At 42.3% G+C, this 23558-nt stretch overlaps 2 protein-coding genes across 10 annotated transcripts in view; both read right to left on the reverse strand.

Moving 5' to 3' along the window:
• Positions 1–868: 868 nt before the first annotated feature.
• PLD4 (phospholipase D family member 4) lies at positions 869–14810 on the reverse strand. 2 transcript variants are annotated; one of them, XM_083862883.1, is made up of 11 exons: positions 14695–14810; positions 11726–11815; positions 9317–9555; positions 8450–8633; positions 7945–8065; positions 7464–7591; positions 7094–7294; positions 6538–6677; positions 3760–3925; positions 2649–2745; positions 869–1381 (listed from the first exon to the last, which is right to left on the reverse strand). In XM_083862883.1, exons 1-11 carry the CDS (start codon positions 14695–14697, stop codon positions 1164–1166), a joined length of 1587 nt encoding a protein of 528 aa, XP_083719009.1. In that variant the 5' UTR covers positions 14698–14810; the 3' UTR covers positions 869–1163. The 2 variants fall into 2 exon arrangements, with proteins under 2 accessions (XP_083719009.1, XP_083719010.1); XM_083862884.1 differs by lacking the exon at positions 11726–11815.
• Positions 14811–19358: 4548 nt separating this feature from the next.
• The window catches only part of CEP170B (centrosomal protein 170B), a 58100-nt gene continuing 53900 nt past the window's right edge, over positions 19359–23558 (reverse strand). For all 8 annotated transcript variants that reach the window (XM_083863313.1, XM_083863316.1, XM_083863312.1 and 5 more), the window contains one exon: positions 19359–23552. In XM_083863313.1, coding sequence (XP_083719439.1) covers positions 23317–23552 — 236 coding nt within the window. In that variant the 3' untranslated portion in view covers positions 19359–23316. The remainder of the gene's footprint in view (positions 23553–23558) is intronic.

Below are 23558 nucleotides of genomic sequence, written 5' to 3' on the forward strand. Positions count from 1 at the left end.
CATGAAGCATTGCTTTGTAATGATGGATAAGATACTCCATAGAATCTTGGAAATGTCTGAAGAGATAGCTAAGGAACAGCCTGGGAGCCAAAAAATGGAATTTTGTTGGGGGTCACCTCTAGAAGTCCTTATTTGTATGGGGATTTCTGTGCATGCACAGCCCTGGCAAGGCTTGTGGAGCTCCAGCCCTGTGTCACTCACAGCACTCACAGCTGGAGATGTGCCCTGCTCTCCTTTCCTGTCACTTCAGAAAGTCACCCAGGGCAGAGCTGTGCTGGATACAGATATCAGGCACCAGATGGCTCTGGGCTGTGGTCCCTGAGTGACTGCAGGAGGAAAGGCAGCCCAGAGACTCAGCACTGCTCAGGGCCAGCACCAGGGCAGCCCAGAGGGACAGAGGAGGCTCTCCAAGCACCACCCACAGTGGAGGTGGGATGCCCTAGACACCACAGCATCCATGTAACAGCTTTGCCCTGCTCCCCCATCCTGTTTGCTGCACAAAACCAACACCCAGATATCCAAACATCCCCAGACACTTGGGGTTCCAGGGCAGCTGAGTTGGAAACTGGCCCCAAGGTTTAAATCCCAGGCATTTATCTCTAGCAGCTAGCCTCAACACTTAGAAACAGGTATTTCCCCATATCTCTAATTTCTAAACACTATTAAAAATCTGCCCTTGCTATTGTAGGTGATCATATACATGGTTAAGGTGGCCAGGAGTTTATTAAAAATGTTTAAACACAAGTAAGCAAACACTGGATGTGGAACATTTAGGATTGAAATATATAGTTTAGGTTGAAATATATAGGTTAAAACATTTAGGTTGAAATATATAGTTTCCAAAGATAAAATAGCACAGCAATAATGATCTGTGTCTCTGATGTTTGCTTTAATGCCAGACAGCTTGTCATACAACACTGTATGCATTTCATTAACTCTTCAATGAGGTAATCACACACACACAAAAAAAAAAAAATCAAACATCACACATTGACTAATGGTTTTGGTGGTAGAGTCAACTATCAGAAATTCTCATGTCATCAATGTGAGTGCCACAAGGAAGTGATTTCTCTGACAAAGACAAAAAAAAAAAGAGAGTTCCTTGATTTGCACATGAACAAGATTCAAATACATCTTTTTCATTTCTACTTTAAATGTACATTTCATTTCACTTCAGGGTCTGCTTCCCAGTTACAGTCTGTCTGTCCCTGCACATCTTCGAGATTCACTGCATATTTGGAATTCCAGTCTCGCTCAAAAAGGTCTATCAACTGTTCCTGGACAGGTCGTTGCCTTCTTTTCAGGTTGGTCGAATTCTGTTTGATAATTAGTCCCACGCCAGCTGTATCAGTGAAGTAGTTTTCTGACCAATTGGAAGTCCCTATGCAAAGGAAAAGTAGCTGATTAGAAAACATTCATTTCCCAGTGTTCTGTTTGATCTCTGGGCTTTGTTGATTTGCTCTATGACTGCAAATCTCATTAGGACCAAACAGGCAGCAAAAATCAGGTCACCTCCTTCTTATGCCAGACCTCAGGTTTTGAAAACTTGCTATTAACTGCAACACTGAAGGTTCATAACCTTCTGATTTATTTCAGCCTGTGACAGAATGCACAAATCTACTCATAAACATGGTAATAAAGTGCAGTATTTGAGTATTAAGAGGGGTGAAAGCCAGTGTTTGACATAGGTTTCTGTGTTTAAAGAAAAAAGTCTTTAATGGATTTAATTTTCTTCACTTGTTAAACAAAAGGAGAAACTAGACTCTTGATCAATAAACCCTGGGGAGCTGTTCTGAGCTTGACGTGCAAAAGCCTGCTTCTAAACCAGGCAAAGCTTGGAATCCAGCTGCAGACACTGTCTAGGAGTCCCTCCAAAGCTACCTCAATTCAGAATATCAAACACTGTGAAAAACACACATTTTATCACTTACACACTTCCCCTCGTGGTCGCCTTAGCCAGAAAAATCTGTCAATTCCTGAAGGTGTTCAGGCATGAAAACAAATTATCTGCATATACGCCTTCAAGTATAAAACAAGTTATTAAAGTATTGAAGGCAATTGAAGCTGTAAACTCTCAGCCAGCTGGAAGATCAGGCTGTTTGCTGGTGTGTATTGCTGGGAGGTTGAGCTGGGTGAAATGACAGAGCACTTTCACATCCCCTTTTTTGAGGGCTCCTAATAAAAGAGTGAAATGTAAACATCATCCCAGCTTTCAGGAACAGCACACAGTTGAGATTACTGTTTTCTCATTTTCTTTCCTAGAGTTGTGTTTAACAAACAGTGCATAGAATTAATTCCTCCCAGCAGTTCCTTTTCATTAAAGCACGATAATGTTATATACTGGAGCAGCAGCTATCCCTGTGTCATTCTGAGCACACGGGCTGTGGAATTCCCACTGTGCTTGTCACAGGCTGTGCACTCAGCCTTGTCATGTTCTGTTCCTAATGGTTCACAATCATGTGAAATAATCTCTTACTGAACTTGACGTACATTATTGTCTCCCCTTCACATCTGTACATCTTTACCTTGGACAGACTTTACTTTATATGGCAAAATGAGGTATTTTTGGCATTGCAGGTGACCCTATCTCAGGATCAGTCCAATAGATCTGGAGATACTGTAAGTATTTGGAATAATGGAATACATACCGATGTAGCCTACTTTATCAGTGACCATGTATTTGTTGTGGTTCACTCGCCCATGAGGAATGTTTGTGTGATTCAAAACAGGAACAATGAAGAGTTTCTGGAGGGAGAGAAATTAAAAATATTAACACAAATACTAGAGTGAGGAACAGACTTCATGATTAGACAGTGCATGTTTTCTATGGTTTCAAATAATAGAATAGTATGGGAAGAACAGAAGAGAACATATCACACTCTGTTATTGAATAGACTGTAGAAGAGATTTTACTCCTTTCCAAGAAAACCAGCAAATAATACTTCCACTATACATAAAACTGGATAAGCAATTGAGATCAGATACAGATAATGTTTGCCTTACAATGTTCCATTAGTGGCACAGCTATTATCATTACAGGGCAGACAATTAAATGCAGTTTTAGGCAGCTGTTTAATAGATCTGCATTTACCACTGATTGCTGCTCTTATTTTGTGTGAGAATGAGCTGATCACAGACACGAGGGATACTGCAGACAACTATAATGCCTAACTTTCTGTGTTAACTCTTACCAAAATCTACAATTCCCTTTTTTTTTTTTTATTGAAACCCACTCCACCTTCAGTGATATCTCTGTGTTGTGATTACTGCATCCTTGGGACCTTCCACACCATCCCCACTCCACTTGATGCACTCCAGCCTAATGGCATGTGTGCAATATTTAGTGTTCAAGAAGAGATTTATCTGTATAGGCAGACAGCAGAGCTCTCAGTTTTAAAAACTGATAGCAATTAGACCGATTTAACGTAGTCCATGCAGGAAAAGGTCTCAGAGGAGTACTAAGTTATCATATAAACTGTTACTGTCATGGTGCTCAGCAAAAGCAACTGCCTGGATAGTGTCTTAAGTGCCACAGCCAGGCACATACCTGATATCACTATTGTCTTGAAATAGCTGCTTCCTCAAAGATTATATATTGGGCCTTATTTTAACAAAAATGGGAAGCAGTCACTGGAAAAACAGACAACCTGCTTCTCTGAAAGCTAATATTTATGCACACAAACAGCAGCTTAGTCTCAAAAATCAGTGTGGGGCCATATCCTCCAGCTGCCTTTCCTAAATCAGGTTTGTTATCCATACCACGTCGACACTGATGTGGGCATGTGGGTTGTTGAGAGCACGCAGGGACCTCAGGTAGTGGAGCATGGCTGGGTCAGTGTAAGCCCAGCAGCTGACCAGGAGCCGGACATCCACTCTGTGGTTGAAAGCTGCACGCCTCAGGGCATTGTCAATGGTTGGCCAGTATCTGCAGAAAAGGAGGTGAGTACAAAAAAGGATTATTTTTTTTTTAACAGTTCCCTAGAAAGCTGTGACGTTAAACTGAGACTACGAGTGATGATGCACAGATGGGATTTCTGATGTCTAGTAAGTGAAGCCCTTGTGGCTTCCCTGGAGGTACAAAAAAGGTTTCTGCCTTCTACCAAGTCCATTCTTTTCACAGAACGTGTTTTGAGACCTCCAGGCTCTGCCAGATTGGGGTGAAATTCATCCAAAAGTTTAAAGCTTAGTAAAGTGCACACACAGATACACACACAGCATGGTGCCACCATACTTATCTTCTTAGGAAACTAAAGATAACAACAGCAACTCCAGGGTAAAGCCAGTTCATACAGCACAGAGTAAAAAGAGCAGTGCAGAGCCCAGAGGAAAGCCTAGGAACTGTTTTGCAGAATGTGGCTTTTTCAGACTCCTGGAGACTGTTTCCAGTGTCTGCAGTGGTCCTGTGCCATCAGCCAGTGTGGGCAGACTCTATCCCTCCCCATCCCTCCCTGTCGTCACTGTGTGTGCCCAAGGTAATGGACACAGCTGTGCTCTCCGTATTTCCCTGAACATGGGAAAATCCATTTTCCTGACACTTGTGTTGGCTGTAGCTATGGGGAACATTTTTAACATCTTTCACCCAGCTACACAACACTAAGAGCTGGACAATGTGCATCCCAGGGCTGGTAACTCCAAAGGCTCACATGGCATTTTCACTCTGTAGATCCTAACAAATGCTGCACGGAGGGAGACGAGCATGTTTAGTGCAGATTGCAGGGTTGATACAGAGAGAGGTCCAGCATTTGCTCACAGTCCCATGAGCAATGATGAATTAATTTGCCTAACTTAATCCTTTTGGTCTTATGTACAAAGGCCTGAATTCTCTAATCCTCCCCGTGCATCGACCTATTGCAGTCAATGGCCTGGCCACGTGCTCTGAGGCTCAGGCTTGACTTATAGATCCTGAAAAGCTTGGAAAATCGTGCTATTTGAAATGCAATTTTTGAATGGTTTCAATTTTTAAAATATATCAGTTTCTAGTTGATTAACAGTCAGGCATTAGATAGCAGCTTTGTTCCCTCTGCCTCAGCTGCTGGAGGAACCTAACCTGAACTAATCAGCTTCAATTCATGGCACTACAGCTGGTTGCTGTGGAGATAGCCCGAGGCCCTGTGCCGCTTTCCCTGGGCCTTTCAAACTCTTGTTTGCATCTGATCAGCCCTAGATGTCACAAACTGTGGATTAAGCCTTCAGATGAAGAATAAGGAGTATTAATTCACCCAATCCTAAGGGGGAAAGAGACTTTCCGGGAATTTAATCTTGGCTAAAATCAGAACATGAGAAACCCAGAGACTCAACTATACTACACAGAAACTAAAAATCTTCTGATCTGTCTAGTTTATTAAATATATCCTCCAAGTAGAAGCTAGTCTCAAGATTTTGTTTCTTGGACAGTAGAATTATCTGTGTCTCTCTATTGTCCTAAAATCTTCCCATTAAAACACTTATGATCCCACTGAACAACAGAGGCTGTACACAGTTGTGACAGAGTATGTGCATGGTATCATTCTGGCTGAATGGCAGCCTAGAGTTTACCCTATTCAACAAGCCATGTTGTACATAATTCTTTCACTTGAACTTCTTTTTCAGATTACCTAGATGGTTGGAAAATTCAAAAATGTTGTAAGCAGATAATTCAGAGCACTTGGTTGCATGCAAACATCCCAATTCAAGCATATCTAAGAGGATTTGGGAGTCTTAGTGCTGCCCCATGACTGACTAACTTTCTGTGCTACTCAGGTTTGGGTTCATGTGCAGAGTCTGCAGTTCTGCTGTGACCTTGGGCAGTGTCTGGGACCATGGCAGTGGTTCACCAGAGGCAAGCTCAAGGCCAGGCTGGATGGGGCTTTGAGCAACCTGGTCTAGTGAATGGTGTCCCTGTCTATGGCACAGAAGGGGAGGAGTGAGATAATCTGTGACCCAAATCATTCTGTGATTCTGTGATTAATCCAAATCACCACCATCACCTTCTCTCTGAAGCTGCTGCTGGAACTTAGATGGAATTATTAAAAACAAAACAAAACCACCAAACAACAACAACAAAACCCCACCAACCCCCAAACAAACAAAAACCCCCAGAAGTTTCTTTTAGAGGCTGGTTCAGCTCTTACTGCAAAGGTCAGGACAGTCAAGAACCACCCTCTAAATTATGGGTCAAGTTCATGAAGCGGGAAATAGGGCAGCAAGTCAAGACTCTTCAGAAGTGAAGGACAGCAAGAAAGAAAAATGAGAGCAAGAAAGGAGAGCACACTGGTGACTCCACCACTTCCCTGGATAGTCTGTTCCAATACTTGACAACCTTTTCCATGAATTTCTTTTTCCTAATATCCAACCTAAACTTCCTCTAGCAGAACTTTTCCAATTCCTCTCATCCTGTCCCTTGGTACCTGAGAGGCACAGTCTAGGGGATGGTTCTGAATGCAGAGCAAAGCCTCAGTTCTCTCCACTCTGAATATTTTCATTGCAGAAGGAAGGGAATCATATTTTTTTTTCTTTAAACAGTACAAGTAGCTGATTTTCTCAGGATTAAAATCATACCTTTTTGGATGCATAAAACGGCTGGTAGGGAAATATTCCATAACAGAAACATAGACAAACTTCTGTGCCTGACTGATAATACTGAGTATAGCATGGAGGTCATGGGTGCGACCTTCTGGACAAAATGCTGGAGGGGAAGCCTGTAAAAAAAAACAAAAACCAAAAAACATGTAGATCGGTGATTTAATTTTTTTTCTTTTTTTCCCCTCAGACTGCAACTCATTTACATTTAGATCTGTCTAGTTCTCATTAAAATATCACAAAGCACTTCAGATGCAGCACCATCTTCCCTCATACCTTCCATATCCTGCTGGGTCAGATACTTATTGATATTGAGCCTACAGGTGATTAGAAGAGACCTGCACACTGTTCCTGCCATACAATTTGACAGCTAGTGCTGGGTTTATCCCTGTTTTTTGAGTAGTTCCAGAGAAACCTAAGGAACAAATTATTATCCACCTGGAACACAAGCAACTGAGGAGGACTGCTGAGGAAACTTTCCTGCTCAATCCTTAAACAGTTTACAGTCTGTCATGTTTTTTTCAAACATACTTACAGAAAAATAGGTTTCTGTCAAGACTCCATTAAATTCTACTTCCAGAGGCCAGTGATTGTTAATGTGGGTAGAGTAATTAAGAGGCCAAGGGAATGGGATGGTAGAATTAGGATATCCAACATCCCAGTAGGTACTAAATGTTTTCCAGAGATCTTTGGCCAAACAGCTGCAGTTGTACATCACAGCACCAAACTCTTTCACCTGCAAAGAGAACAAGCTGTGTCACAGCCCCATAAGGAGCCACTTCCGGCGGTTTCTTTGCTGTTTCTTCTGCACTGACAATATTTTACATCATTATGATTTTTTTTCTGTTATCTGTTAGGACATGAATGTTCCCCCAGATTTTTGAATATGCAGCAGCAGAGGTTACCTGAGATAAAGATCTCCAGTCCATGTTTGCACTACCAATATATACGTGTTTCATGTCTACTATCCAGAATTTGCTATGCAACACTCCTCCTGTTAAACGTCCAAAATCAATCTTTTTCACGTGAGCCCCTGAAGAAAGAATGGGAGGGGAAAAAGAGTTTAAGATACGGCATGGAGATGGTTCCTCAACAGCCAGAACACATCTGCATGCCTGACTCTTGCGGGCAGTAATAACTACCAAAATTTACAAGCATTCATTCCTAAGAACACAGCAACTTGAAAAAAAAATGCAAGATGTGAACTTTCAGAAAATCCTGAAGAGCATGGCAACACAGAAAGAAAGCAAGAATAGTGAGCAGATAGTGCTTGTCCTGTGAACCCATGTAAGCATCACACCAGAACAGGCCTTGGGGACCAGCTTCCCTCAGATGCCTTCTTGCAATACAGAGGCTCTGAGTGGTTCACTGAGGGGAAATAATTACCTTTTTCTGCTAAAAGCTCAAGGTCTGTTGATTTTGTAGCCAGAGTTGGTGAACTTGCTGCAATATACAAAGAGACATTCTCTGCGAGTAACCTCTCAAACCTCTGCAGAATGTCTTCACCCTGTGTGGTACATTGTTATTTTTTATATTTTATATTTTATATTTTTATATATATTTATATTTATATTTATATTTATATTTATATTTATATTTATATTTATATAGAAGGCATAGTATAATATATGCAAGTGCAGTGTTACTAATGGGTACTTCCTTTGAAGAATCCCAGCACAAGGAAGATCAGAAATTTCACCCTTTTGAGTCTAACTTGAATGAAGGAGGAAAGTTGGAGTGTTGCTTCAGAACAGCATGCAAAACCTTCCTGGATTTGCAGGAGGAGTCAAGCAGTGTCTCTGGGAGACAGACCACACAGCCAACCTGTCCTCTGCCACATGTACTTGAGGAAAAAACCCCACAGATGTGCTTGTTGTTGATTTTACGTTACCTGCTTGGAAGAGGAGTCATTGACACTGATATCCTTCCCAGTAAGAGACCAATAGTAAGAAGCCACATGAACTTTTTCCTGGGCTAGATCAAGCAGTTTTGTCCAGGCTTGGTACAAGGGTTTGGCTGCAGTGCTGTTTATCTCAAAGGGTAAGTCATAAGGAACGTTTTCCACAAGTTCAAAGCTGCAATGGCAATTTTGCATGGTGAAGAAAGTGACTGTGACCCCAACAGGACACCAAGCACCTGTCAGGCCATGCAGTTGGCCATGCTGGGTGTCAGCCTCCACAGCAAACAAGATGAGCTGGACAAACAGGCCGGGAATGCTCTCTACCCTTAGTTTTTATAGCCAGGCTTATGTTGTTGTACAGTGTCCTCCCAAATTCAGCAGAATGGTTTCCCAGCAGCCATTCTGAGCTTTTTATTTTACCATACCTAAGATATGGAGAAAACCAAACTCCCATAGTTGGATGTTGCTTGGGCACCCTCTTCACCCTCCCCCAGCACAAACATTCCCTGCCCCTCCAGCCTCTGAGAAAGGCTGCTCTGCCAGCTGGTCACTCTGCTGCCTCCCACTGCTGCCACAAAAGGAGGGTGGCTGGAGGTGGCAGAGGGGCAACTTGAGCTGAGATGAACATACAAGCACAGGACTGGGAGAGGAGCTGTGGCACTGCCCCTACTGCCCCTCACAGCAGGCAACTACCAATTACCAATGCCTAAACAACACCCCCAACTCTTCCCAAATTAGTGGTGCTTCATCACTTATGATACATTGGGAAGAGAATAAAACCCATGCTGATATTATCAGTGCTGTAGCTATTTCTCCATCTGGTGATGACTTCTCCATGTGCCATGTAACCTGACTCACCTGCAAGAGTCATTGCATCTGTTGATGCCCTCCTCAGTTATTGTGGTTCTTGGGAGATCTCCATAGAGTCCTTCTTCCTCTGGGAGATCTCTGTAGAGTCCTTCTTCCTTCTCCACCTTTCTGTAAATGCTGAAAACTGCTACTACTTCTCTATCAGCATCAATTGTGCTGCCCACGCTCAGGAAGTACAAAGCCATCAGGACAAGACCAAGCATCAAAATTGCCCCTAAGATCAGAAACTAGAACAGAAACCACAGAGGAGAAGATTTAAGTGATCACCAAGACAGAGATGCACCAGCTAATGGATGACTACCTGTGCAGGTGGATAAATAACAATCTTTGAATAGGAGATCTGCTTGCAGCTATTGCCAGACAGTGTTCTTAAATGCAGCACTGAAAGTGAGGAACAACTGTTCAAGGTCTGCTTGGACAGGGCCCTGAACAACCTGATCTCATTGAAGATGTCCCTTCTCTCTGCAGGGGGGTTGGACTAGATGACCTTTAAAAGGTCCCTTTAGCCTCAATTGATGTGCAGTGAAAAGGACCAAAACTTGCCAAAATTATGTATATTGGAACCCCAAAATCAGGGAAGAAAGGTAAACAAAGAGACAGGGGAAGAAACTGAAGAAATGAAATGCTAAAAAAAAAAAAAAGGAAAAAAATTCTGAAACTAAGTGAAAACAATAAAAGCCAATGGGATGACATGAAGGGCAGGGAAATGGACCAAAGCTTCCCCAGTTGATCCTCACTGAAATGGCAAGATTTCATTCCCTTTCCTGAAAGGCAGTGCTTCCTTTTTGGAAAGGGTGTGCAATCTTAAAATCAGAGAACCAAGTGGAACAAACACTCTGGAAAGGAGATAGGATCAAATAAAGTGCAATAGGAAAAAAAAAATGGAAATTGATTGGTGTTGGTTTATGTGAAGACCATGGGTTTAGTTCCATTTTTTGGTTTAATTTTTTTTGTGCCAACATATCAATCCCTTGGTTTTTTTCCCAAATTTTGTGATTAATTTGGCATTGATTAGCTTTCTTTTAGCACAGGACCAATGGATGTTCAACAAAATTTCTACCAAAATCAAAATAAGGAAATTCCTAACACATGATTAGCTGTGGGGTTAAGCCAAGCATTACCATAAAAAGGAACTTTGTGTTGTCAGGAGAGAAAAAACAGTTCAGAAACTGTCAGAGGCAGAAAGACATTTTGTGGTTTCTGAACATGCTCTGGTTTTGTCTTAAACCTCTCTTAATTGAAACTACACAAATCTCATTTATCTGCATGAACAGTATTCCCTTGTAATTCTAGTGTGGTGAGTTAGTTTCATTTCTCTTTTGCTGCACTTCCATTTTTTTTTTCCTGAATGTAGATTGGAGAAAAAAAAAAAAAAAAAAAAAAAAAAAAAAAAAAAAAAGAAGCTGGCTACCTGGTAGCTTCAGATTTGTAGTCTAGCTACTCACATGCTGAAAATTATAGCACCAGCCTCTAAATGCTGCCCTGTACCAAGCAGGAAAACACAACCAACCACACATGCAGATCTATTTCCCCCCACTAATTATCATGTCTGGCTCCCCATGGCAATTCTTGGGAGCTGGAAGCATCCACCAGCTTGTGATAGGCAACGTGCACTTCAGAGCTGAACTTCTGAGCTTCCAGGCAGGAGAACTGAGTTTGGAGTTGTCGTGAGGCTGTAGCCATCAATCTGAGCTCCCAAAAAGGCACATGGGAAAACCACACAAAAACCACTTGCCTCTGAAAGTTTCTGTTTCAGTTTTTAAGTGGATAAAGTGTCTTGCTTTTAATTTTCTCTGCTTTTCTCAAAACCTACAGTGCTGACATCAATTTCAGGCGGTGATTTAAAGAAATAATTTTTAAGCTATCTTCTTAAATTTTTTGCCCTCTGGCTTGTTCTCCACCTCAACATAAAAAAAGTCTCAGTCATTTTTAACAGTTCTGCATTTCATCACATGAAAACATTAGCAAGACTTAAATAGGTTTTAGAAAACATTTCTAAGTTAAGGAATCTATTTTGAAGTCACTTCATGACTGTCACCATGCTACACACTGTGATGTCCAGGTACTCTGGGTGTATGAATAAATGAACAAATGAATACATGAATAAATGCTGTGCCAGTGTTGGAAGTGAGGCTGTTTGTACAAGCATGGTTTCCTTTTCCTGAGCCAGGCAGAGCTGCAGGATTTATCTCCACATTACTCCCTCTGGGCAAGGTTTGATCAGTCTACCGGATAAATCAATGAGGGTTTTGTCGCTCACTTGTTTACAAATAGGGTTGAAACCTACACAGATTTTTTAAATGGCCAATAAAATCATTCTTAACCTGTTATTTCTTTTCAAAAATGTCAGCACAATCTCCGTTCTTGTAAGCAAATGTGGTGTTTCCCAATAATTACCGTTTTGACGTCTTTTTGATTGTTCACGCCTAATTTCCTGTTGGAGGACTCAATAAACATCAGGGATGTTTTTAATGCTTTTTTCACAATCTGAAAAACAGAAATGTATGCAAGGGGAAAAATAAAGCTTTATGACAACATTTGTGTACAGCCAATTACAGACAAAAAGTGCAGGTTACTGCCACTGCTTTACACAGTGCTCTGAGATTTGAGTATGGATCTGTGCAACATCCTCCCTGTGTTATGGGTCTTGAGTGACATGAACAGATTCCAAAGTGACAGAAAGACATGTCCCTGCAGTTTTTCCCCAGCGCTGTTTACACACAAAAATCCCTACAGTAATTAATGTGTAAACAACTGCATCACTGCCTCTTCCAGCCATCCTTCAATACCCACTTTTGTCCTGTTGCAAGAGAACATATTTGCCAACAAGCAGTAATTAAATGCAGAAGCAGTGGGTGATAGTGTGCAGCATCAGTCTCATCTTGCGTGTGACTCTGTCAGGCTTCTGCTCTCTTCCTGTGCCTGTGAGCTGTCTTCAATGCCAGTGTCTCTTCCAGAAGTTACTCAGTTAAGGGGACAGGGACCAGGCTGAAATACAAACTCCCTTCTCCCCTGTTGCAGTCATGACTCTAGAAAATAAGTTATCTTCTTTTCCTTCTCAGGCAGTATTTCTCCAGTCTTGAGTTGCAGCAGAGCAACCATAAGAGCAAATACCAAAATATGCCAATGTGACAGCAGATGGCCAGACAGGGGGAGTTGGCACTTGCCTATTTTACCCTCTCAAAAACTTGACACATGCCCAGTGGGTCATGAATCATCACTGGCAGTGGTGGATTTACCCCCCAGGAGCTTGATGACACTTTTCATTCTCAGAAGCAAGAAACAGATCCTGGGGTACAGCAGATCTCAGAAGGTGCTACCAGATGATTCCACCACCTGCCCAGTCCCTGAACAACTGCTCCTGACCCCTGACCAAATGGGCATTTGTAGCCTGGAGGATGAACCTGATGCAGTGGTATTAGAGTTGCTCTGTGGGTGGCCACACTCAAGTTTCATGTAGGAATGATGCTGCCAGACTTGTCCCATCCTTTTGCCATGTGATCACAGCTGTTGTCACCTGAACTGGGTGTGCTTATGGTGTCTGCCCTCCCCCAGCAGTAATGCAGCATGGCTGTACATATTCCCTGCTGCTTCCAGCTCCTGCCCCCTCCACCTTTCTGTATGGATGCTGTGGCTGCAGGGAACAGGCAGGGGTTGGACACTGCCCAGACACAGCCCCAAAGGCTTCCTGTGGGACTTGACTCACAGGGACTGGTGGGGCTGAACCAAAGAGGTGGAGGATGTCTTGGAAGACAAGGGAGGTGGGTCTGAAACAGTGACTTGGGGAACACACAGAGGGATGTGGAAAGGGAGGGCCTGTGGTAGAAGAGCAGACGAGAGATGACAAAGATGGAAAAGGTGGAGAGGGAAGAAAAGGTACAAGTATTCCTGCTTAAAAGCTTACTGGAGCTGCATAGAAGAAAGCCATGTTTCCTTTTCAGGACATGCTTGTTGTTATCAGCTGTAATCACTACAGCAGGGCCCACTTCCCAAAGCAGTTTTACTCACACTTTTCACTGTCACTTCTGTTTGCTGCCCCAGGCTCAGCTGCAAGCTTCTGCACTAGAAATAGTTACACATGCTGGCAGGTAAACGTCCATTCTCCCAGCCCTGGAGAAATGGAGTGGCTGCCAGCTGTGAAGGACAGTTGGCCATTCCCATACCTCTGAAATCCCAGTTCATGTTTTTAGCACAACATAAAGACCCACTGTCTTACCCCAAAGAGCTGACAGCCCAGGCAGATGGGGGGATATAACCCATTACACAGAGAAAAAGGTGCGTGACAGCAACACACATGAGAGGAAGTGGTCACATTCCAACTCAGAAATCTTAGTGGAAAGAAAGGGAAGAGAGAGCAAGAGTGAAGATGTGAAAGTGAGGCAAAGGTATTTATAAGGAGGAGAAAAGCATCTGACAAACAGCAGCAGCCCTTCAGGCTGGGCCAGGAGAGTGCACTGAGGCTGCACCTCTCACTCCACAGCTTTTGGCTTTGGCACAGCTGTCCCAATCAGCTGGGCTGGCCTGGAACAAACAGCCACCACGGGTGGGTGCTTCTAATCACAGAACTGGTGCTGCCTTGTCCCTCTGGCTCCCAAAGCCACTTCTGGTGACCCAGGCTGTGTCTTGGTAGGAAACTGCAGGTGTCAGTGCTCTTAGAGCCTCGTGATGGCCTCAGATGGACAGAGCTTACCAGAAACAACTTGTTTCACTTCTCTTTTTTCAGCAACAGTTACAAAATGTCTTCGAAAAGCAGCATTTTTAAAATATGAAGGTGAGCAGCTTCCGTATGTGTTGTGATAGAATCATCTACCACTCTGTTCAAACAAAGCCCTTCTTGACGCTATTCACTGTGCTGGGTTGGAGTCCCACCTGCTGTACAGAAGTTGTGAGAACTGCTCTAAACCAGTTTAATTTTCAAGAAGGGAAACATCACAGAGGCAACCAGGATTCCTAAGAATAATATTGTAGCTAGTCAGCAATTAACTAGGTCTCTCTCGAAGCTTTCAGGGCTCTGCCAGCTGCCAGTTCCAACGACTGAAGTTCATCCAAGAGCAATAAATACAAGCCCTACTTAGCATTGCTTCACAGGCTGGAACACCAGCTAATGCCAGTCTGCTGAGTACCCACAGTACTGCTGTTTATAGCATTCAGGTTGCTTTCTCCTTGCCTCCAAAATACGTCTTGGTGCTTCTTTTCTCCACCAGCAACGAATTGTGTCAGACTTTGAGTTTCAAACCCACGAATGTGATTTTTCATTATACCAAATCCTCCCCCGGAGCTGTTTGAAGTTCCTCAGATGAACAAGGTGCATTCATCTCTCCATGGCCACCCCCCAGCTCTCTCAAGAGAATAACAAATGTACTTACCATCTTGGAAGGTCTCCTCCTGTGTGGATGTCCCACTGCACTCTGATGTTACTCCCAGCCTTATGTACAAGAGGCAGAACTCATGTTCTGTCAGCACATTTGTTTTGGGTTCTGTTTTTTTTCCCCTCCTGCTGTAGATCACTTCCTCTTAGACACTGAGTTTCACAACATGCACTGGCAGGGTGCTAAGTTGTCATCCAGTTCTTTTGACCCAGTTCTTAAACTCTGGGTCCTGATCTTCACATAACTTGTTCTGTTGGATGGGAAAGCTCCTGCTCAGTGGTGGAAAATCAGAGTCCAGATCAGCATGAGAAGACACTACTTGGAAGGACTGCTCAGCTTTGGTGCTGTTAGCAGCCCAAACAATGGCTCTGTTTTCACTGCATTATTCTTAACCAGAAGCTTCATTTTAAGCAGACAAACAAAGCCTCCAAAACAACCTCTCTACAAATTTTTCTTGAAAGCACTTTTCTGCTCAGTCATGCTTGGACAAACACAAGGGAGCAAGCCAGCTCCTTTGAAACAATGCAGCCCTCATCTGGACACGTGGCATTTGGAATTTGCAGTGACGTTGTTGAGGGGTTATATCTGACACTGAGTTTGGGGCAGCTTCTAAGGAATTGTGCCTTCTGTAAAAATCCAAAGGCTGCACCTCAGCTGACACAAATTGCTCTGGGAATGCTGCTGTTGTTCTCCAGGCAGCCTCTTATTCCTGCTGACCCCATGGATGCAGGTCCCTAGTGCAGTGCCAGAGGAAGGATGCTTTAAGGAGTCAATGGAGAGACAGCTTGGAACACAAGGCTTTAGCACACCTTGTATTAAGCTGCTGAAGATGGAAAAAATAAGGAGCCATAGGTCTGGTACAACAGATAGAGGCCTTTCCCCGGGAAGCTGAAAGTGCCATCAGTCCTCTGCTTCCCTCAAGACCAGAACACAAGCAGGAACTCAAAAAAGCCCAAAAAGTATTTAGTGGAGCAGATGGGGCACCTCTCTGCCCAGACACCTCCCCTCCTGAATTTACTGCTGTGCAGAGATCACTTATCATGGGAGCCATCCCAAATCTCTGTTACAGCAAGACTTAAAAACAAAGGAAAGCAAAGCCTGCTGCTATCCCTGCAGATCCGGGTTACCAGAGTGCTTGGAGGCAGGATCTGCAGACAGTGAAAAGAGCTCTAGAAAGCCACCCCTGCTAAAGGTCCAAATCACCCCCAGGAAGTGTCCCTGGCCCTCAGATGATTTCAGAGGCTGAGCATTCCAACTAAATATTTCAGTTAAGCTCCTGTTTGTGTGCAGGACTGAAATCCTGGCATGAACTATGTCAGTGTCACAAAAGCTCCCGCTGATTTCAGGATTGAGCCACACAGGCACCAGCACTTTGTAAAAAAGTTCAGGATTTATCATTTATTTCTCCAATATCACAAGTTCAGTTTAAGTGGTTTGTATCAGAGGAAGAGCAGGTTCCAGGAAAGGGACCTGCATTTCTCCTCCTCTTTGTCAGCTCTATAGCCACTTGCAGCACTGATAAATTCCACTTGTAAATTCCTCCAGCTTGCAAAATCCTGGTTTCCTTTCGTTCATCTCATCTCACATACCAGCCCAACAATTCTGCATTTCTGATCTTAATAACAGTGCTATAGCTATGAGAGTTTCAGGATGGAAGTAGGTTTATGGGTAGAATATGGTTCTATTTGACCAATTCATGCAGCTGTGGGGAGCAAAGAAAAAAAGAATAGCAAATTTTAGAGCAAACAGGAAATTTTATTCTTCCTCTTCCCCATCTCTCAGACAAAGCTCCTTCTAGCAGTTGCTCTGGCTGACTTGCCACCATCCCACACAGAACAAATGCATCTCTCTCTATGGTTAGCATGTTCCCTCTAAAAATCATGCCTGGACTTCCAGTTTCTTATAGGGTGCAGTAAAAGATACACTGAAAGCTTTTTCTGCCTGTGTGGGAGGTTTGATAAGAAGAAACTGCCAGTTTAACACATTCTCATCTCTGAGAGCTAATTATAGACAAAAACATCAGTACCACTGCAGGGATTACTACAAAACTACACTTTCTGTTTCATAAGAACAAGGCTAGGGTCCAAATACCAACAGTTGACAGAAGGATGGGAGGCAGGAGGAGCTAAGGTCCATACACTTGAAAAGAAAGATGCTCTATTTATACTTTGTGCTAAAAGACTGTATACTTAAATTAGCTGGGGAGGGGGGACCCAAAAGAAGTTATTTCAAGTTTAGAACTGGGAAGTGATTCAGCTGACAAGCCTAGGGAAAATTTCAAAGTCTAAATAAAATTGTGATTTCTTTGGAAGTATTTTTAAAAATTTACTCAGTTTCCACTTTTTAAAATATTCAGTAAATTCACTAAGATATTTGACCATGGACTTGAAACATTTAACTTGAAATATTTTACTTGGAATAATTTTATTCAGCCTAAAATTGAATACTAAATGCCCGCCAGGCATGTTTTGTTTGGAAAAATATTTCAATTGCAAACAAATAAATAAAGCCATGAATATATAGTGCAGGGGATTGCAGAGAATTCTTTCCTGTCTCAGTCTTGTCACTCATCTCTTATAACACTCACCCTCCAGTCACACCTGGGAAAGATGACCTGCAAGTATTAGGAAAATACTTCAGTGTGTGCTGTGTTGAATATACTTTATTTTATGAAAATTATACTCCCTTCTCTCTGTCGTTATTGCTCTTCCTGAAACCAAACCTCACCCATGCCTCTGGATCTCCTCCTGTCTGGGAAGTATCTGCAGGTACCAGGTGGATGCTGTAGTTTGGGGTTTTTTTGGTGGGTTTTTTCCTTCCTGTGATTTCAATGTTGACAGAAGCATTTAGTGTTGATCAAACCCTTTTCTGGCACCAACTCTTTTGGCAAGTACAGTATTTCTAGTATTTTCTGTTCAGAGGAGAAAAGGCTTAATCAGGGTAAAGTCCTAGTGAGTGCTACTTGTTCTTGGCATCTCTTGCTCAGCTCAGCAGCCAATCCACAATAACACACCTTTTCTAGGTAACAAGTGAGTTCCCATGTGTTGGTGCTCAGAGTCTTTGCAGGGTTCACCCAAATGACTGGACCCCATTAAGGAAAGCAACACCCCACAGCCAAACTGCCCACACTGCTGCCCCACACCAACGCCATCTCAGCAGCTGGGACCAGCAGGGCTTGGCTCTTCAACAGCCTCTGGATGTCCTTGCTGAGGAACACATGGTGCTCTCCCACCATTGCATGGGCACAACCCAGCAGGAAGGTCTATCGCTGGATCTTCACACACCATCCAAAAAAGAGAATGTGTCTCCTCCAAAGAATTAAAAGCTTTATTCTGAGAAAGGATCCTGAAACCCTGCTCAAGGCAGTGTTCTGGTGTTCCCTGCTATGCACAGGTGGAGAACCATACTCTATTTCCCAAAGCAGCTGAGGATGTTGGAGAGCCAGGCTTGCAGCTGAAGGCTCAGCAGGAAGATGCACAGAGGAGATCATTACTTTTCCCATCTATCCTTCATTTTTCAATTCCAGCAGCTTTCATTATGTTGCAAATAGTTTTGGCCACAGTTCCACTGCCTCTTATGTTTATTCAATCAAACTGTTAAAAATTAATGAAGTGGGTGCACTACTGATTTAAAAGGGCCCTTTGCACAGCATCCCAACTCAAACACCACTCCATACTGTCAGGGAAGCCTTAGGAGAGGCAATATTGTTCCTCTGTAATCCACCCCTTCATTGTACACAACACAGAAAACCTCTGCAGACACAGCACACAAACTAGGCTTCAGAAGGCTTTTTAAGAGAGGTGTAAGATTTATTATTTTCTTTAAACACAAAATCTCTCCCTAAAACTTTTAAATGTGAAAGATTTCTGTGTTCAAGTATCTAAAGGAAAGGTAGCCAGGGGATGGAAAATCTCCCAGTGATTCTAGTTAGGGACTAGTATTTTTTTTTCCTCTTTCTGTTTTAGTTACTGCTGGCAAACAATGCCGTTTTCATCAGCTGCATGCGTTCTGCTTCCTACAGGAGCTGTGCTAATGCAGAGTCCCACGTGGCACCAGGCAGGGTGGTGGGGGAAGCTGAAGGCAGTGCAGAGGAGGAGGAGGAATTAACATTATTTCTTAAGTGCCAGGAAGGATGCAAAGCTCAGACAGAACTGGAGGAGGGAAGGAGGACACTGGTGGTACGAAGGAAAACATCAAGAAGTATTTCACAGACACATAAACTATATATAATGTGAGAACAACAACAACAAAAAAGCCTAATAATGTATCTGCAGTCACATACCTCCTGCGGAATGATCACTTCCAGACTGGATTCAACCACCAGTTAATCATGGCAAAGAAACAAAACAGCACTGAAAATTAAATATCACCATACCATAGTCAGATATGCTACCCTCATGTGAAAGGAACTTAGGGACTTCAACCTCAGTAGTTCTGGGGGGAAAAAGGGAACTCCTGCTCTTTGGAGAGGGATCTGCCCCAGCCATAGGTGTCACCAGGACTGAACCAGTTGAGCTGTGAGGCTTCAATTGATGACAATTCTGTCATTGCCCTGCACTTAACACCAGTGAGAACAGGCAGTTGAAACAATCCAAACACACATCTTCCTCCAAATGAATGCACAAAATCCAGCATCACTGTCACATGATAAAAGAATGATTTATTAGAGCAACTTTATGATAAAATTATATAAAATAACAATTTGGTTTTTTAAAGACATCCACAATATCACCTTGAAACAAAATGTACAGATACTGCCTATAATCCAAACAAAAATAAATTACCGTTCAAAAAAAACCAAAACAACAAACCAAAAGTGAAAAGAAATCAGGGCAGAAGAAACAAATCAAAATTATACACAGCATTTCAAGAGGGCGTGGAAAAGAGAAAGTCATTAATTGATTCAAGTTATACAAACGTGTTTCAGCTTTACTCTCAGACAGCTCAGCTTGCATTTGTGTTGCATGCAAATGGAATGATCCAGTGAACAGTTCAGAACAGCAGAATCAGCAGCATAACAACAGCAGAGAGTGAAATAGGCACAATTCAGCACGGGGCACATTGAAAGTGAACAGGTAGTTCTGTCTGGTCTTTGCAAAAGTTATACACATTTACCGACTTCAAAAATAGCTAGTGTGATCTGCAAAACAAGAAAAAACTAGTAGAGTCTTGCACTTAAATACTTTACACTTTTTAATTTTTTTTTTCTTTTTGTCTCCATTTTTTGTCAGTAGGCTGTATGTAAACATTCCACTAACTGTACCTTTACTAAAATACTCAAAGATGATGCAGACGTTCTTTCCTCCTGGAGCATGACCACAACATGACACCACCACAGATCCAGCTGGGTCCTCGCTCCCAAAGCTCCTACACACCCTCACAGGAATTTACATTCACGCCATCAGAACAGAATAACAGGATTTTACATTTGAAAGCGTCAAACTGAAAAGTTTTCAAGTATAGTGGAAGAGCTGAGGGCTGGGATTTTGGAAGGTGCTCAGGGCATCAGGAACCCAAGGCATATGGAAAACCCCAAAGGACCTGAGCACTTGCTTTCCCACGACTTCTAAAATCCCACCCTTTATTACATTGCTTTAGTCAGACACAAAACACATGAAAGCAAGGTGGCCACAGGAGTGACACACGGGGCAATGTCACCCCTGCCAAGCTCAATGCAGGGCCCACCCACAGCTCATGGAAGCCAGCAGGAATCTCGTGCATTGATCCTGGGCCCCCCAAATACACCACTACACATGGGTCAGGTTCACACTGGAATCACACGGGCATGTTTCCATGGCTGCATACAGTACCTGTAAGAACCAACAATCAGCAAAGGAGTGGATAGCTCTTTGGCTTATCTGGAGCAGACAAGTGCAAACCACAGTACTTCAGAAGCAGTGAACACAAGAAAACATATGTTGCGTTTCATTGTCGACTAGCAAAACCTTTTCAAATGCAAAGATCCAAGAATGAGCATTGTGTCAGGACACAGAAGCATTTTACAGTTTGGCTGAGCCACAAATAAAACAAATCAAGCTGTGCATCCTCCCTGCCTTCACACACTCATTTCCAAATTATCAAGAGACACTGATTGTTGCATCCTCATTAGTCACTTGAAGAGGTACCGTATTTTGCAGGTTGATTTAACTGATGCAAGGTGTCTGTGGGCTCGCTCTCAAGTCCAGAACAGAGCAACGAAGGGAGAAAATCCCTCCCTGATGTGTTCAAGAATCAAAGAAGAATCAAGCAATTTTCAAGTGAAAGTAAACAGAAGTCCCATCAAGGAAACATTGCAGAGAAACAGAATCCACTTGCGCATAGCCATGAAGATGCGGAAGTAACAAATAATCAGAGAAGTCAGATGTACGGCTTAGTAATTCACTTGCCTCTACAGCAAAACTAAAACTAACAGCAACACCTTATCTGTGAAGGTCCTTCAACTCCTAGTGAGTTGGGGTAGCACCTGGTCAGTTCAAACCCTAACCAAGAAGGGCTTGAAAAATTCTGTCTCATATGTCAGGAATGATACCACCACTTATGATATTCACCAAGGACACAGTCAGGTATTTCAAGAAAAGACAGATCAGAATCAACAACTGAGTTAACACATTCAGATAGTGCGTATATTACAGGCAGAACAACATCAAGGGCAAATTCGTTTTATTCTGCATTCATCTACGTGAAATCCAGCAAATTTCTTCATGGAAGAGCATCTCCACACAAGCAGATGAGCTTATAGCCTACTGGAAATCTTGGAAGAATATCTGCACCTACTATTTACCAGCCAGCATCTTGCAGGCTCAAAAATAAACTAATGGCGTGTTGATATACTCCCATTTTGGGACCAATCTTGTCTCTGCTGAAATTGATGGAAAGCTCTCACTGGCTCCACCAGGAAAGCAATCACCTTCTTCACTAGTAAGGTTAAACACTTTGTGAGCATCCCTATTTATTTAAATTATTTTAACAGGTTCCCACTGTTACAACATCCTAGCAGAAAAGCTCAGGTAACTACTGAAGCTAACTAAGGAATCCACTACTCACCCCAAAATATAGTCAGTACACAAGAAACAGTCAAGCTTGGGAAACCATTTTCACTGGGTAAACTACATACTGTATGAGGGCAAAGTGGAACTCATCTGCTCACCTTTCCCAGTAAATGTATCCTCCACAGCTACAAAAAAAATTTCTTTACATGATTACTATTTGTTGACCTGGAAGAATGAAAAAGGAATCGATACAAGACAGAAAAAACTGGGAGCAAACACATCTAGAAGAGATCCCCTCAAAACCAAAATTTTTGCTCTTAAAGCAACAAAAATTGCTTAGTGTTTTGCTGTTTAACATAAAGACAGAATATAAACCCCAACTTCTGTTAAATAAGAAATTGCTCAAACAACTGTACACAACCTTAGTGTTTCCGGGATTGCAACGGACCAAAAATTAAATCCAGAGACAAAAATCCCAAATGTACCAAGTGCTTGACACTGTTGAATAGTTTCTGAGGAACACCACAATGGTGGCCTTTGCAAGCACTTTTGCATTGGAAAAAAAAATTCATAACAGAACTAGCCATAAAGGTAGAGCTACATTGAAGCCATTATTTTTTCAGTGCTGTCAAGTGATTGCACTAGTTCACAGCAACTGTGTAATTAAGTTTATTCCATGAGCCATTGGAACAGATGGTTTTCTTTGCAACTGGGTAATTGCAAACATCTTAGTCTTTGGCCCAGCCAAGAGCATTTGTAGCTCATTATGAAAAGACTGTATATTTAAATTAAAAAAGAAAAGCAGCTTAAAGACAGCATTTGTACCAAAAGCATGAAAATTTGGCAAGCTAAATTGTAAAATCTGGTTTTTGGTACCTACCCCAAACTTTGGGTCTGAAATATCATCATAAACAGTAGCTGTATCAGTAGTCTTTACATTCATACCATTATTAACTTTCATACTTTCTCAGGAGAAAAAAACCAAAAGAGTTTATTCTGTCTTGTTTTGGTTTTTGGACTGAAAAAACAGATGCACAACTTCAGTGTGGTTGTCTTTTTATGACTGCTGTGAAAGAAAATCTTACCCAACTGCAGTAAGGGTTCCTCTCAGAAACCCATGATATTGCACAATCATTCTGTTGGATTTGCAAGCTGATTCCAACAGAGTTGTAATGCCTCACTTGTACACTTCAAAAAATTCAATCAAATAAAACCCAAACAAATATAGTACCAAAAAAGTGTGTTTTGTGGGTTTTGTTTTTTTTTTTTTAAATTGAGCCTCTTTGCAACTGAATAGTTCTACACAGGCCAATGCAAGAACACTTTAGCCTCAGCAGTATTGAATTGAAAAAATGCAGGGCCTGTTTTCTTATGGCACACTGGAAGAATAAGTGAGTAATTTTGTAAAAATCAGTTTGCCTCTATGCTGAATATGTGCTGCTCCACAGTGCTAGTCTTGTTTAAAAGGCATACACAGACTTTCCATTCACCCTCACAGCATAGATTTTTCTTTTTTGTGCAACATGTTAGCAATCTAAACAACTGCTCCACACAAACTGTCCACAAACCACTCATACACAATACTAATGCGACAGTAGATTACAGTATAACAGCAATACAAAATATTATATCAGATCACATATTTCTCTCCATCTGGAATGAAATTTGAATCTTGTAAGCTAGAAGACCCACAGTTCGATTTCTGAGCGTAGTTTCTCATCTGTGCTAGGGACAAAGTCTCCAGTGTGGACCCAGAATTGTTAGCAGTCCTGACTTTAGTGGCTGTAGATTGTTTAGCAGCAGAAGATGCTTTGTTACTGGCAACTATATCCAAGTTTCCAGTAGGATCAATGATAGCGTTTATGACTGGGG

This window comes from Zosterops lateralis, assembly GCF_965231275.1.
Source record: "Zosterops lateralis genome assembly, chromosome: 6".
In the NCBI taxonomy this organism is placed as follows: Eukaryota; Metazoa; Chordata; class Aves; order Passeriformes; family Zosteropidae; genus Zosterops; species Zosterops lateralis.

What these genes read in the sequence shown, in the direction of transcription:
- PLD4 (XM_083862883.1), bottom strand. An exon ending in TGACAGAAACCTATTTTTCT is followed by an intron (nt 6,678 to 7,093) that starts GTAAGTATGTTT and finishes TTTTTTTTACAG; the next exon opens with GCTTCCCCTCCAGCATTTTG. An exon ending in CCCACATCAGTGTCGACGTG is followed by an intron (nt 2,746 to 3,759) that starts GTATGGATAACA and finishes CTCTCCCTCCAG; the next exon opens with AAACTCTTCATTGTTCCTGT.